This window comes from Aedes albopictus, chromosome 2 (genome assembly GCF_035046485.1).
Source record: "Aedes albopictus strain Foshan chromosome 2, AalbF5, whole genome shotgun sequence".
Classification (NCBI taxonomy): Eukaryota; Metazoa; Arthropoda; class Insecta; order Diptera; family Culicidae; genus Aedes; species Aedes albopictus.
In genome coordinates this window covers 402,902,123-402,918,042 of record NC_085137.1, presented here as the reverse complement: position 1 = coordinate 402,918,042, position 15,920 = coordinate 402,902,123, and the positions used below count along the sequence as shown (strand labels likewise).

Below are 15,920 nucleotides of genomic sequence, written 5' to 3'. Positions count from 1 at the left end.
GACGTATTCAGAGTCATACTTGGGCGACTGGTTCATGTGCAAGCACTGGGCGTTCAGGAAATCGGGCACTCCGTGTACCTGGTCCTCCATTAAAGATACCAACGGCGATATTACCAGAGTGACACACTTCCGGTGCTTCCGGTAGAGATAGGCCGGCAATTGATAGCACAACGATTTTCCCGACCCGGTGCTCAAGGTCACCAGCGTGGACATTCCGCAAAGAACTCGCATAACGGCTCGCTCCTGTCCAGAGCGGAACTGCTGGTGGCCAAACATTTTCAGGGCGTCGAACACTGCCTTCGGAGTTGCCGGTAGGGACCCATCCGGATTCAACTGGTAGAGGGGACCAATTTTATCCTTGTTGCTGACGGTGAGTTCCAGAATACCGGACTTTTTCAAGAAGTCCTGTGGAATCACGTGACCAATATAACTAGGTTTTGTTTCAGCGGGCGCAGCGGGCTCCTCCGGAAGATCTTCGTATTCACTATCCGGCTCCAGATCTGGGGTGGATTCCGTGTCGTCTAACTTCCACAGAGGATTGTTCACAGCCGGAAGTTTGTCGATTTTGTTAGAATGAACCGCCAGCGATTGTGCCTTGGCCATACTTTCGACTTCTTCCAAAGTTGGAAACGGCGATTCCTCAGTTGCATCCACATCCAGCGGTAGCAATTGCTCTCCTTTCACTTTACACTGCCTGGCCATGTGGCCAACCCCACCGCACTGGAAGCAAGTCAGCACACCTCCATCGCAACCTCCCATGTCCATGTCTGGACCACACAAAGCCGCAGCTTTCTTCTTTTTCCACAAGTTTTTCTTATATTTGCTGAAGTTCATCGTCTTCTTGCCACGGGCAAAGACCTTCTTCCGGAGGTCCAATCGAACAAAGTTCTCGTTTTGCTTCCCTGCAGCGACTTTCTTCCTAAAGGCCGCTTCCTTCGCAGTTACCACCTCTTCTTCGTCCAATTTCTTACTCTTGGCAGCTTTCACCGGAACTCCTTGGATAAAACTCTCCACCGCCTGGGTACTCTTGATCAACTCTCTGATGTCGACCCTAGGAGCGTTGTTCAAGCTTTCAATGCCAAATTCCAGTACGTAATCATCAAAACCGTCTTCCTTAGCGGCCTCCTCCTTCGAAGGAACAACCTTGGCGGCCGGCTGCCTGGCCACTCGCTTCTTTCTTTTCCCCGTATTCCCACCAATTCTTGGTGCCGACGGACTCTTTTTGGTGCTGCCGGAACGCCGTTTCCGTTCTCCCGCCGGAGCAGCGGGCTGTTTCGCTCTGGACTTCCTCGCTGCGGTGGTCTTTCTTGCGGGCTTCGCCGTCGATACCGTATCCTCCGGCACCGTCTGTTCCATTTGATGTTCTTGTTCTTCTTCGTCATGCAATGAACGCGTTTCTTCTGCTTGTTCTTTGAAGTCCGGATCTTTGTCCTCATCATCCGGATCAAAATCGCCCGTTTCTTCCTCGCTTCCGGCATGCTGGGTGTATTGGACCGGTTTGCGACCCCGGGTTGTACGGCGAACAGGGACCTAAAGTGAGAACAATTATTTAAGATATAAGTAGATTTTTAGGTGTATTTTAACGTAGAATCAATTAGAATACTCACCTTCTTGGGCTGAACCGTCTTCTTAGCCTTAGCCTTCGCGGGAGCCTTCTTGCGTGCGCGTTTAGTCTTCGGCTCGTCACTTTCTACGGGAAGGTCTACCTTTATTTCCGGGTCTTTGTTCTCCACCCCAATACCCACTTCTACCGGTGGAACTTCAGTCGGTACATCTTTCTTCAAATCGTTGGCCATCACCACCACCGCCTGATTGACCTTCGGGTCCGCCTTCAAATTGACGCTGGTGAAAACCTTACGCTTCTTGGCCACGTGTCGAATTGCTCCCGAAGTGTTGAAAGAACTATTCGCACTGGTCGCTTCGTCCTCGCTGTTTTCCACCACCCCGTCGGAATCGGATTGAACCGCACGATCGTACGCAGTGTTCTGAGCGCTAACAACCTGTTGAGTCTGATTTGGTTGTTCCAGCTCTGATCCTGGCGCTTCACTTGCAAACGAGGTCATACTGAGCGACGATATCCCAAAACTGTTGGAAGTGTCCACCGGAGCGGAAACGTCCGAGACGGAAATACCACTGATATTTCTCAGGCCAAACTTTTTAGCCTGACCACTTGCACTGCTCACAGGGGTCAGAGACCCGGCATCCATGCCCTGTCGGGTGAGCCATCGTTCATCCAGCTCGTTCACTAAGCCCTTGGAGTCCACCTGGCTCTCGTTGCCGGACGTACTTTGCTTTTGTGAACATTGCTCTTGAGACGGTGATACTTCAACAGATTGTTTGGACCTTTCATACAGGAGTGTTTCCAAATCGGGTAGGGAATCCTTCCAGCTAGCCATCGACGGTGAACTGAACGATGACCCCGATTGAGACAACCGCAAGCTGGAAAGCGACTTTCGAGGGTTTCGCTTAGGTATGACCGCTGAAGCTTCCATCATGAGCTTTGTCGGAGCTTTTGCTTTGGGTTTGCTCACCGGTTGCTCTTTCTGTTTCTCCGGAACATCGGCCTTCTTTCGGGGTAGATTCCACGCGTTGGCATTCTGCTCGGATTGTTCGACCGCTTCAAACTCGGTTACCCGACCATCGATCTGATCCGTCAGAAGAGCACTAATCGAAACATTGGCCGACGACAGATCGCTCAAATTGGAAAACGCACCTATGGAACAATCCTGGGACAAAGTGCCCTCCATCTGCGATATCAACGAACTGTCGAAATCGTCATCGTCGAGCAGCGCATCCTGCAGGGTATCCTCCAGAAGCGAAGTTTTCAACTTGTAGTACATTTTGTACGCATTTCGAACGTCCACAGTGGAATCCCGAATGTCGTGCTGAAAAAGGATCCTCCATCATTCTATAACTCAAGCAAACGAAATGGCCACATTCAAATACCTTCGAAGGAATCCGGCCGTGCTGCTTGCGAAACTTCCGCTCCCAGTTTTTCACAATGAACTTGTACTTTCGGTACTTGGTTCGAAACACCGGGTCTTCCATGGCTGCAGCTTGAGCAATGGGCACTAGTTCTAGTTCATCATAAGATTATCAGCTGCTATCGACACGACTCACAATAAAATGCAATTTGCTAGCAAGAAATCAGCGGATAAAAATTCATCTCGCGATCCGCGAAGAAACGAACGGTGAAATTTGGAAGACGAGCGCGCGCAAAATTTCATCAAAACAAAAACCGACGACGAGGGAGTGGTCGCCTCAGCGGTTGAGACAGATGATAGGCCTGGGCGATATCCAGCGGTTGTTTGTGGTGCTTAAAGGCCTATTCTCGCGTTACATTTGAAAAGGGCCTATCCCAGAACGTAAACATTGAGAAAAATCGATGCAAACATTTTCCATCACATTTCCTATTCGTATTTCACAGTTTTCGGATTTTTCAACATGCTTTTCATTTTAATGACACAAGAATAGATGTATCTATGCCTTAATAATCAATTTTGCATTAAAAGTTATCAAAAAAGTATGAAAAATTATAGATAAACATGTTAAGCTAATTTGAAAAGTTTCACCCGGTGTACGCCTTATTGTGAGTCTTTCTAAAATTTTCTTAGCGTGGGTTGGTCCCCGGGGTATATACAGAAGTATATACTTCTGAAGATGCATTTTAAAGAATTTTAAAATCATTTTTAAATTTCATGCACTTGATTAAATTAAATTAAATTACATTAAAAAATAAATCTGGCGTTCAATTTGAATAGGTCCTATCAACATAGGAATCACAGCAAACATACGACCTATTCAAATCGAACGCCAAAAGTATAGCGCATTTAGTTCACCACTGGACTATCGCACTAGTTTTCACGAGTGCGAAAACGCTAATAAATGTGCGCGATTGCATCAAATCAACTCGGTGTCTTCAGAGCACTTGTTCTCCATAGATTGAAGAAATAGTGCGCCGAAGACATCAACCTTATTTGATGCAATCGCGCACTTTTATTTACGTTTTCGCACTTATAATGTCGCAGTTCGCAGTCCAGTAGTGAACTAAATGCGGTATAAATCAATAATTTTTATCACGTTGAATTTTTTGAAAAGCCTTGCTTGCTATAGGCTCTTTTCAAATGATACGCGCCTTTTAAAGGCCTTTTTCCTTGATTGTCATTTTTGACATGTCACTTCAGTTTCGCAAGCGAAGCTTCCTCTCTTGTCGTGTCAACAAATCAGTTTATGCTCCAAATTCTTCTTAAAAATCCGTTGAATTCTCGTGTAATTCGGCGAATTATTTGGAGAATATATAAAAGTGTAACAGGTTAGTAAAAGTTGATCTTAACATTCTATATTTCACTGTGAAATTTACGTTTTTAGTGCAGTTTTCACACTCGATCAGTGCAGGAGGGTGTAATCCAAGATGGCGCTTCCATCTAACTACAAACAAAACGTTCCGCCGGCTGTCTCGTCGACACCGACTACGCAACGATTGCGCCCCTCCGGATCTGGCGGTGGGGATAGCCGCAAGCAGGACAACTCCAGCCCGTTCATGCACAGCCCTCACGGCAATCCGGCATTCACTCCGCAAAAGTTGGGCAAATCGGCTGCGACGGCCGAGGCCAAGATTATCAAGCCCCCGAAGGCACCGGAAAAGCCGCTGATGCCGTATATGCGGTACTCCCGAAAGGTTTGGGACTCGATCAAGGTTTCGAATTCGGATTTGAAACTGTGGGAGGTGGGAAAGATTATCGGGCAACAGTGGCGTGATTTGCCGGAAAGTGAGAAGGAGGAATTCATTACGGAGTATGAGGCGGAGAAGCTGGAATACGAAAAGAACTTGAAGGCGTACCATAGCTCGCCGGCGTATTTGGCTTATTTGACGGCGAAGAACAAATCAAAGCCTGGCGGGGATGGTGATGGGCATGAGAATACTCGGTCCAGTTCGAAGGGTGGCCAACAGGATCGAAGGATCGATATTCAACCGGCCGAGGACGAAGATGACCAGGATGACGGGTATTCGTTCAAGCATGTCGCTTATGCCAGATTCTCCCGAAATCACCGTTTGATCAATGAGATATTTTCGGACGCGGTTGTCCCGGATGTCCGTTCCGTTGTGACCACCCAGAGAATGCACGTCCTCAAGAGACAAGTCCAATCGTTGGCCATGCATCAGATGAAGCTCCAGCATGAACTGCAGTTGATTGAAGAAAAGTTCGATAACCGGAAGCGTAAATTCGTGGAATCCAGCGAGCAGTTCCAGGATGAACTTAAAAAGCACTGCAAACCGGCAGTCGATGATGAGACGTTCCAAAAAATGGTTGAACGACAATATGAGATGTTGAAACGAGAACGTCTCCGAACAGTTGACGATCCGTCGAAGCCATCTACGTCCGGTGGACCACCCACGCCGAAACCGGACGAACAACCCGGTCAGAATGTGGCAACCGTTGCTTCACCCGAAGCGCAGGCAGCCACTCAAGAGCCTCGTCCGGCACAGGATGTTCCCGAAAAGGCGCCACATGAGGCAGCAGCACCTCCAGCTACTGCTGCTGCGGCTGCTGTTGTTTCCAAGAAAGAGGAAAAAGTTGAGCAAGTTAAACCTGATGAACCGGGTCAACATGCCGCCAAGCAGCCGGAAAAGACTGCTCCTAAGGAAGCCCCAATGGAGCATCAGCAGCCCCCAGCGATGGAGGCGGTACCACCGCCAGTTCAGGCACCAGCAGCTGTTGCCCCACCACCGGGTAAGTTTCTCGTATCGGGATTCCTACAGAAAATGCCAACGAACATGTTATCGACTGTTTTTAACCGCTTTCTACATTTCAGAACCATACCGTGCCCCTCCAGCACAAGCGCCGGTCGTCCCGGAGCAGAAGCCTGAAATTCCACCGCCAGTTGCGCCCATTGCGCCTCCACCGGTGTCCGCTTCACCTACTCCTCCTCCGCCGCCGCATCATCATGCTCCACCGGTTCCGACATCGGCCCCGTCGGTTCCCTATCCACCGAATCAGCCACACAGCGCCGAATCGCACGTTCCGCCACCGAACGTTACCGTTCCCCATCACCAGGCACCTCCTCCGCCGCCACCAACTCATCACATGCCGCCGCACATGCAACCTCATCCGGGAATGCCATCGCACTCCGGCTATCCAGGGTATCCCCATGCTGGTCCTCCACGGCCTTACTATCTACCCAGCGGCTACGGAGCTCACCCGCAATCATACGGCCAATACGGACACTATCCTTATCATCAGCAGTACGCTCCTCCGCCACCTGGTCAGTACATGCCGGGTCCACCACGTCCCGGTCATGGCGGACCGATGGGCCACTACGGAGCTGATCCGCACGGTCATGGCGGACCGAACAGCGAAGGACACCATCCGCATTCGCCGTATGGACCGGGACCGACTCCGGGAGGTCCTCCGCCGCCTTCGGCTGGAGCTGGAGGCCCACCAGCACCGGGTGGACCCCCACCGGTCGGACCAGCCGCTGGAGGGCCCGGACACCCGGACGAAGCCGAAGTTCCGGAAAAGCCAGGTAAGCCGGAGAAGACCCCGGCCAAGAAGAAGAAATCCAGCAAAAAGGATGCCGAGAAGAAAGCGGCTCATGATGACTAAGATAAGTATAAAAAAATTATTCCTTGATGAAATGATAACTTTCGATTACGATTGTTCAATGTTCTGCTATCTAACTATATCTACTAAATATTGCTTGATTAAGAGCATAATCTCAATGTGTATTATCTTGATGAATAAACATTTAGCGGTATGCGTACGCGCAAAATGTGTCGAGGGTTTTTGGAAAGAAACGTCCAGAAAAATGCAAATTTAACCGACTCTGTTAGTAAGAGTATCAACATAATCGACGCTGAGATTTCAGTAGCCCCGGCAGGAAGGACCATCCGCTGCTAAACGCAACACGACGAAATTGAATATAATAACATTTAACCCTTCAGCAATCACGCTGTTGTATTTTGTATAATACCTACGTTGAATAAAGCTAGCCTCTTCTACGCAAATCAACGTGGCGCTGGTAGTGGTGGCCAATTTCTGGAAAACTTAAGATTTTTATTTATTTTCTTCTGGATCTCAGATTTTTTTTTGATAATTTAATATCTACAAAATATTCCTAAGAATTAATGGCTGAACTCTTTTGGAAATTACGAACTCTTGAAGACTAACTCAGAATTTTCTACAACATTTTTTTTTCTGTAGAACTAGTAATCCTACATTATAGAGATCTGCGGAGGCGGCCATTGTAAGCCAATCGTGCAGAAAGAACTGTCAAAGTGTGAGCCAAATGAACAGGCTGATCGTTCGTAAGAAGGCGTCGATTGAACGGTATTGCAATCCGAGCTAAATAAATTAAAATTATTTATTTTTAATATCGAGAAATTGACGGTATATGTAAGATTAGTAAAAAGATAGAATTTAATTAATTCTGCTTTCAAAAGCTCAAGCTTATGACGAAACTTTTGTTGCTGCACTTCTCGAAAAAACTTTCATTGCTGCTTCTTGCTTCAGTTCTGCCGATATGTTTAGCTTAACACTTTACAATAAATTTCAGATTTCATCGATTGCTCCGCTATTTTTTTTTTCAAAATTTTGAAAAAAATCTATTATAATTAGAAAATGTAAACAAAACAACTTGAACCACTACGAAGTCACGCACAAAGTTTGAACATCTAGCTTTGCAACAAGTGTTGGCAGCTGATGTAAACAAAATGAACAGCGTTGCCGAATCGACATATGTAACTTCCGCTTATCTCTATGTAGAGGATTTCTATGTAGAACATAATGGAAACCAATAGAAGTACAAAATATGTCTGTTTGGAAACTCGTCCGAAAATTTTTCGAAATTGGAGAATTCCTAATGGAGCCCCTTGGAGAATTCCTAGAATAAATCTTAAATAAGCTTCAGGAGGATTCTTTGGAGGAATTTCTGGAGAAATTCCTGGAGGGATCCCTAGAATTTTTTTTGGAGGAATCCTTCAAGGAATTTGAGAATTCCCGGATCCTGGAGAAATGCCTGGAGGAACTTCCTGACAAATTCCTGGCGAAATTCCAGGAGGAGTTCTGGGATGAGACCCAGCAGGAATTCCTGGAGCAATGCCTGGAAGAATTCTAAGAGAAATCTTCCGAGGAATTCAGGGAAGGAATTCCTGGAGAAATTTCTGAAAAAAATCCCAACAGAAAATCTAGGAGAAATTTCCGGAGGAATCCCTGGGGTAATACTTGGAGAAATTCGTGGAGAATTCCCTGAAGCAATTCCTGTAGGAATCTCTGTAGGAATATCTGGAAGAATTCCTGAAAAGTTCCTGAAGGTATTCTTGGAGAATTTCCTGACAGAACCTCTGAAGAAATTCCTAGAAGATTTCCTGTAGAAATTCTTGGAAAAATTGCTATTTTAATTTCTGAAGCATGTCCAAGAGGTATTCTTGGATCAATTCCTTGAGGAATTTGTGACGAAATTTTTGGCGAAATTCCTGGAGGAATTCCCGGAGGAGTTCCTTGAGAAATTCCTGGATAAAATATTGGTGGAATGCCTGGAGCAATGCCTAGAGGTATTCCTGTGGAAATTGCTGGAGGAATCCCTGAAGAAATTTCTAAAGGAATCTCTAGAGCAATTCTTGAAAGAATTTCTGGATGAATTTCTGAAGGAATCTCTAAAGTTCTTGGAGATTTCTATTTCTATTGTTTTTCTATTTCTGAAAAAAAAAATCCTTGAGAAATTCCACAAGGATTTTTTAGAGGAATTTCTGAAAAGATTTTTGGAGAAACCCTCGAAGCAATTCCTGAAGGAATCCCTGGAGCAATCCATGGAGAAATTTGTGTGGAAACCCCTGGAGGAATCCCGTAAGCAATTCCTGGAGAAATCTCTGGTGGAATTTCTGTAGGAATGCCTGGAAGACTTCATGAAAAATTCCTTGAGATATTACTGGAGAATTTCCTAGAAGAATTCCTAAAGAAATACCTAAAGGATTTCCTGGAAGAATCATTGGAAAAATATCTGGAGGATTTGTTGGAGGAATCCCTGGAGAAATACGTGGAGCAATTCCTTAACCCTTTATAAGGCAGTGGCAACTATATTGCCACCTACTGTTTGTATTTTTTTCTGTTTTATAACAATTTATTTCAAACTTTTTTTTTGGTTTATGCAAAATTGGGACTACTAACAACGCCTGGTATTTTTTGGCACTAAACAAAGCTTTTACAACAATTTAGGAGCCATTTGTAGTCTCAAAAATGGCTAATTTTGACCGCGTGAAGAAAATTAGCTCAAACTTATTGTAAAGTTATAGATTTGGTAAATATTTTAAGAAATAATCAAATTCTGGGTTGACATGAGCTGAACTACACAGTTTATATTATGGGTTATGCACCAATCCACTCTAAAATCTCTTTTCCGGCTTTTTGTCGAAGTCAAAAGAAGAAAAGTACCCTAAACGGGCAGTGGCAAGAATATTGCCACCAGCGCTGGTGGCCTTAACGGGCAGTGGCAACTATATTGCCACCTCAAAAGCTCGTTTTTGGGGTTAACGGGCAGTGGAAACTATATTGCCACCAGCGTTTTTGGCCTAAACGGGCAGTGGCAACTATATTGCCACCTAGATTTTTGAGAGTTTTTTTCAAATAAAAATTGCTTTGTACATGTAATCGTGTACATAATCATTTGCATAATAGTATGCGATGACAACTCTTCTAGTTTTCTCGGCCTTATAAAGGGTTAAGGAATACATGAACCAATTACTGTAAGAATCTCTGGAGCAATCTCTAGAAGAATTCTTGAAATAATTATTGGATGTATTTCTGTAGAAAGCTTAAGAGCAACTGTGAGAGAAATTTCTAGAAAAATCCTTTGAGAAATTCTTGGTGGGATTTCAATAGGAATTTCTGGAGGAATTTCTGGAGGAATTCCTGAAGAAATCCTCGAAGGAATTCCTGAAATAATCTTTGGGGGGATCCTTAAAGAAATTCGCGGAAAAATCCCTGGAAAATCCTTGAATAAGTTTTTGGTGAAATTCCTGGAGGAATCCCTGCAGTAATTCCTGGAGGAAAATTTGGAAGAATCCCTGAAAAAATCCAGAAGGTGTTCCTAGAGAAAATCCTGGAAGAATTATTGAAGGAATCCCTGAAGGAATTTCCTAGATAAATTTCTGACAGAATTTATGAAGGAATTTCTAGATCTAGGAATCCCGGTGAACAAGGTTGCAACCATACATTTGCAAAGATTTACATTCATTTGCTATTATCTCAGTTCAGAAGCATGCTATCGAAAAACAATGTATGGATGAATTTAACCTTGTAGTTTTATCTGAAAGTTTGCCGAATAACGATGGGGTCGCACACGCATTCCAAAGTCGTGAGCGAGCTGTGAAGGCATCTTTCCACAGCGTGAATGAAATTTACATTCACCGCGTGGAGAGTTGCCTTCACAGCTCGCTCACGACTTTGGTATACGTTTGCGACCCCAATGTTATTCAGCAAACTTTCAGATAAAACTACAAGGTTAAATTTATCCATATATTGTTTTTCGAGAGCATGCTTCTGAACTGAGATAATAGCAAATGAATGTAAATCTTTGCAAATGAATGGTCGCAACCTTGCCGGTGAACTTCCTGGAGGTATCCTTGAAGAAATTCCTGGAGTAATTAATGGAGGAAGCCCACGAGGAACCCTAGAAAATTGCTAGATGAAATCCCAGGAAGAAACTCCTGCAAGCTCTCCTGGGGCATTCCCGGAGGAATTCCTGGAGGAGCCCCTGAACCAATTCCTGGAGGAATATCTAGAGGAGAAGAATGCGTTGGAGAATCCCTAGTAGAATTCTTTGAGGAATCCCTGAAGCAATTTCTGGAGAAGTCTTTGGAGGAATTCCTGTAAGAGTCTCTGGAAAAATCCTTGGAGGAATTGCTTAAAGAACTTCTGGATGAATTCCTGTAAGAATTCCTAGGGGATTTCCTGGTGAAAATTTTGAAGGAATCCCTGAAGCAATCCCTGGAGGAATCTCTGGAGGAAAGCCAGAACCAGAAATAATTCCTGTAGGAATTCTTGGAGGCAAGGATGGGATCATTCATTTGCAATCACTTACATTCACTTGCTGTTAACTCGCTTCAGAAACATCGCAGTAAAAATCAATGTATGGAACACTTTTTCATTTTTGTTTTACTTGAAACTTAGTAGAAGAATATATTAGCGTAGAATCAATAGTTTAGTCAACAGAAGGCAGCGAACGCAACTCTCCAGGGCGCGAATGTAATTTACATTCACGGCGTGGAGAGTTGCTTTCACAGCTCGCTCACGACTTTGGTATGCGTGTGCGACCCTAATGCCATTCGGCAAACTTTCAGATAAAACTACAAGGTTAAATTCATCCATACATTGTTTTTCGATAGCATGCTTCTGAACTGAGATAGAAGCAAGTGAATGTAACTCTTTGCAAATGAATGGTCCCATTTCTGCTTGGAGGTACCTCTGGAGGATATTCTAGAGGAATGCCTGAAGGCATCTACAGAGAAACTCCTGGAAAAAATTCTAGCAATTCCTAGAGTAATTTCTGGATGAATTTCTAGCGGAATATCTAGATGAATTCCTGGGGGAACTTTTAGAGGGACCCTTACAGGAATTCCCAGAGGAATCCCTGGAACAATTGCTTGAGAAATTCCTGAAGAAATTTCTGGAGGAATCACTTATGGAATTCGTAGAGGAATACCATGAATAATTCCTGAAGAAATTGCAGACGAAATTCTTGAAGGAATCCTTAGAAGTGTTCGTGGAGCAATTCCTGTAGCAGTTCCTGAAGAAATCCCTAGAGGAATTCCTGAAGAAACTCCAGAAGGAATCCCGGAAGCAATTTCTAGAGGAATTCCTAAAGGAATCTTTAAAAAGTTCCTGGAGAAAGTACTGGATTAATTCCTGGAGGAGTTCCTTAAAGAATACAAGAAAGAATTCCTGAAGGAATCCTAAGAAGAGTTCCTGGGAGAATCTTTGAAAGAATTTTTAAAATAGATTGTTTCGTAAAGAATCACAGAAAGAATTCTTGAGTGGAGCCCTGGAGAAATTCTTGGAGGAATCCTTGGAGGTATCCCAGGAAGAATTCCTGGAGAAATCGTGGAGGAACTTCTTTAGGAATCCCTGTAGCAGTTCCTGAAGAAACCCCAGAAAGGAATCCCGGCAGCAATACAAAATGGTATTTCTAAGGGAATCCCTGAACATTTCCTGGAGGAAGTACTGGATTAATTCCTGGAGATGTTCCTGAAAGAATTCTAGCAGAAATTTAAAAAAAGGTCCTAGAGGAATCCTTGGAGGATTTTCCCTGAAGCTCTTGAAAGAATCACAGAAGAAATTCCCGGGTGAATCCCTAGAGGAATTCTTGGAGGAAAACCTGGATTAATTTCTAAAAAATTCCAGGAAAACTTTCATAACAAATTTTTGGAAAAAAAATCTGAAGATCAAATTATTACAAATTATTGTAGGAATCTTCAGATAGACTCCCAAAAGTATGTTTCGTTCAATTTTTTTAAAGGAACTCCTGGATTTATTTTTAGATAATCTCTGGTAAATTTTTCTGGAAGGGTTTCTGGAAGATATTCTTGCTGAAATACTTAGAATTATTCCAGATTGAATTATTGGAGCAAACGCTAGTGGAATTCTTGAATGAATATATGAAGAAATGCCTGAAGAAATTTCTGAAGGAACACTTGCAGAAAACCCTAAAAGGATCTCCGTTGACATTCCTTTGGGAATACTTGGAGAAATTCTTGGAGCAGGGCTGGTAGCGATCAGGTGACAAAATAATAGTGACTTTAGTGATAAAAATTATCAAAAAAGTGACCAAATAGTGACTGAATAGTGACCTCAAAGTTATTGGAAAACTGAATTTGTAGGTGAATTACCAAATTACCTAGAAAATCAATCTATAATTTTCAGCTAAGTTCCTGAGTTTATGATCGTGAATACTTTATTGTTTGAATAATCCTTTTTTGTTTTGTAAAGTGTTCAATTTAAGAAGCCTCAACTATATTCTCCTATTTTTAAAAGCTTTGTTGTTAACTGATCGTTGGAGACAGTATCAAAATACCACCTCATCGTACATATTGTACGGCATTGGCGTTTTGGTACAAAGCATGAATTGGTCATACGACACCTTTGATTTTTTGAATTTTGCTGATGAAGTTCAGTACTACAACTATCGAAAACGGGTGCAAAAGGGAAACAATCCATTATACCTGTATTCAGCTGTTCTAGTTTCGTCAAAAAATTACCGTACACGGTTTTCAAAATTAAGTGTGTTGTTATTTACCAAAAATAGGTTTTTTTAACAGCTGTTGTAATTTGAACAACAGTTCAAATATAAATTATGATAGCAATTGCAATCATTGCAATTACTCCGTTACTATGCAATAAATTCGAGTAAAGATTTCGTAAAAAAAGCTCGCGGAACTGGAGGTTTTAATTGAATAAAACTGCTGAAGTTCAAGAAGAGATTTCAAAATGATTTTTAGATAAAAGCTCTGTCACATGCCCCGACAAAAAAATACTGGAAGTATTCTTGGTGAAGTAAATGTGAAGATTGAATTGTCAAGAATACTGAAGATATATTCATACTGCACTCCTAAAAAATATAGCGTAAAATGTTTTGGAGGAAATTCTGGAACTGAATGAATCTATAAATTTCTGATGAAACTAATATGTTCCTTATCTTGAAGGCCCAAATGAAAAACTGATCGAATTTTTGAGAAAACATTACAGTATTAGAGCACATTTTGGGAGAGAAACTTAGGCAGATCTTTTGTTGAGTCTCATTATCGCATATATGATGACGTTTTGGTTTTGGCACTAATAAAAACTCAGATATAAACAAAAGATTCTTGAAGAAATGTTTAAAGAAACGATTTCAACAAACTTCTGGATTCATTATATAAATAAAATAAATAATAAATAAATATAATAAATTAATAAATTCCAAATAATACTCTTAAAAAAAACTCCCACATTTTGTTTCACTAGATTGTTATAAAATATCACGTGCATAAAGATTTTCATCAGAAACTCTCAAATAAAGTTCATCATAAACTCTTTCGGATTTCAGCAAAAAGCTGCTGAATAAATGGCGTCACAACTACGACCAGTAATTTCATCATAAATTCATCTCGCATTTGTAACAGAAAATGTTTAGCAAACTCTAAAAATAATTAAAAATATTCGATTAACTCAAGATAACCCAATTCGGAGGATTACAACGCACTATGTGCTATCATGATTTAATCCAATAAACATAATGCATCACTGATTCATAATTAGTTTTTGAATTCATGGGCATAGGGTGATATAATTAAACTGACAATTTAAATGCAGGAATATTTCAGAGTTACTTTTCAAAAGTAAAGTAATTCTGAAATAAAATTCATATATAATCTTAGCTACAAATTCATCATCACTTCTCTCGAATACGATAAAATTATAATAAGTCGATATTATAATGATGTAATAAGCGGCGCAGCCGAAATTTTTTTAAAAGCAAGGTTTCTGAGAAAATTTTGGCATTGCTGTTTTACTAAAACTCTCATATGATCTTCTCAATGTTGTCAGAATTACGAAAATAGTGACTGTTGGCGCGAGTTTCTTCTGGATCAATGAAACACATATCGAGAGCAGCGTTTGATAACGGCAGCTTCAATGCTATATTGAATAGAATTCATTTTAGTATTTTACACTTCATTTTTCCTATAAATAACTTACATGATAGTTTCTTAATCTCTAACGAACTGTCTCACTCGACGCACAACTTAACACTAAACCTCCTTACAATTCTAATATGTACATTCAATTAATTCCTATTGGATAGGACAGTTGCCAGTTTCACCCAAATACATGCGATACCGTCGCAACATTCTCCCCTCCGTGACAACTGGTAACTAACTATCTCATCAATTTTTGAATCTATATACATTTTAATTCTTGCTTTAAATGTCCTCAATAACACCTCTCTGTACCACTGTGCAACGCAACCGGTTTGGTGGTCTTTACAAAGCAGCTCCTCCCGGGTCGAAAACAACACATCTAGAAACAGCGTTGCGTTCAACACTGACGACGACGACGGGGGCCTTCTTCACTAGTGCACATTCTTCTCTCATATTCACCGTCGATTGTTTCGCTTCTATCTCTGTTGGATCAGATGATAGGCGCACGCTGTGTGCTGATTGATTCCTGTTAGAAAGGTTGGTCGTCATCGTCGATTCGATGGGGACCGTGTGCGGGATGCTTTTGTTGTAATCATTTACAGCTGAAAGTCGTTGGGCAAGTTGCGTTCGCGGGGCGACGAAATTTACATCCGATGTCGTCGTGATTGGATCTAGAGCATTGGAGCAGGCAAACTTTGATTGGGTTTGGTCGTCGCACGATTCGGACTTTTCTGCTGCCGATTGTACTCGGACACTTTTCCCACTATATTTGCACATTAGTGCCTCTTTCTTCGCCGCATACTCCAATTCAATTTTCTCCATAGCATCGGAGAACTTTTTATCCACCTGCGCAAGCTCGAGCTCGAAATCCAGTGCCCTGCGCCTTTCTTCATCCTGGCACTGTTTGCGCCAAAGCGCTCTGCGGACTTCGAACTCTTCGAGCTGCTGTTTGAGAGCGTCCAGTCGGGTAGCCATACCGACCTCTTTGTGTTGATGATTTATCATCATTGAAGTTTGTTGGCGCGAGTTTCTTCTGGATCAATGAAACACATATCGAGAGCAGCGTTTGATAACGGCATTAATGTTGCGACGGTATCGCATGTATTTGGGTGAAACTGGCAACTGTCCTATCCAATAGGAATTAATTGAATGTACATATTAGAATTGTAAGGAGGTTTAGTGTTAAGTTGTGCGTCGAGTGAGACAGTTCGTTAGAGATTAAGAAACTATCATGTAAGTTATTTATAGGAAA

General features: G+C 42.4%; 2 protein-coding genes across 3 annotated transcripts in view; one reads left to right on the top strand and one right to left on the bottom strand.

Moving 5' to 3' along the window:
- LOC109403618 (ATP-dependent DNA helicase Q4) overlaps window positions 1-3,237 on the bottom strand; it is a 31,113-nt gene extending 27,876 nt beyond the window's left edge. Inside the window, exons 1-3 of the mRNA XM_062853325.1 lie at window positions 2,947-3,237; window positions 1,608-2,885; window positions 20-1,530 (exon numbers count right to left, since the gene is read on the bottom strand). Coding sequence (XP_062709309.1) covers window positions 20-1,530; window positions 1,608-2,885; window positions 2,947-3,048 — 2,891 coding nt within the window. The 5' untranslated portion in view covers window positions 3,049-3,237. The remainder of the gene's footprint in view (window positions 1-19; window positions 1,531-1,607; window positions 2,886-2,946) is intronic.
- Window positions 3,238-4,155: 918 nt separating this feature from the next.
- LOC134283937 (SWI/SNF-related matrix-associated actin-dependent regulator of chromatin subfamily E member 1-like) lies at window positions 4,156-6,771 on the top strand. Of its 2 annotated transcripts, none has more exons than XM_062853322.1 (3): window positions 4,156-4,312; window positions 4,369-5,732; window positions 5,815-6,771. In XM_062853322.1, exons 2-3 carry the CDS (start codon window positions 4,412-4,414, stop codon window positions 6,603-6,605), a joined length of 2,112 nt encoding a protein of 703 aa, XP_062709306.1. In that variant the 5' UTR covers window positions 4,156-4,312; window positions 4,369-4,411; the 3' UTR covers window positions 6,606-6,771. The 2 variants fall into 2 exon arrangements, with proteins under 2 accessions (XP_062709306.1, XP_062709307.1); XM_062853323.1 differs by having other exon boundaries at window positions 4,174-4,312; window positions 4,374-5,732.
- The last annotated feature ends 9,149 nt before the right edge of the window (window positions 6,772-15,920 follow it).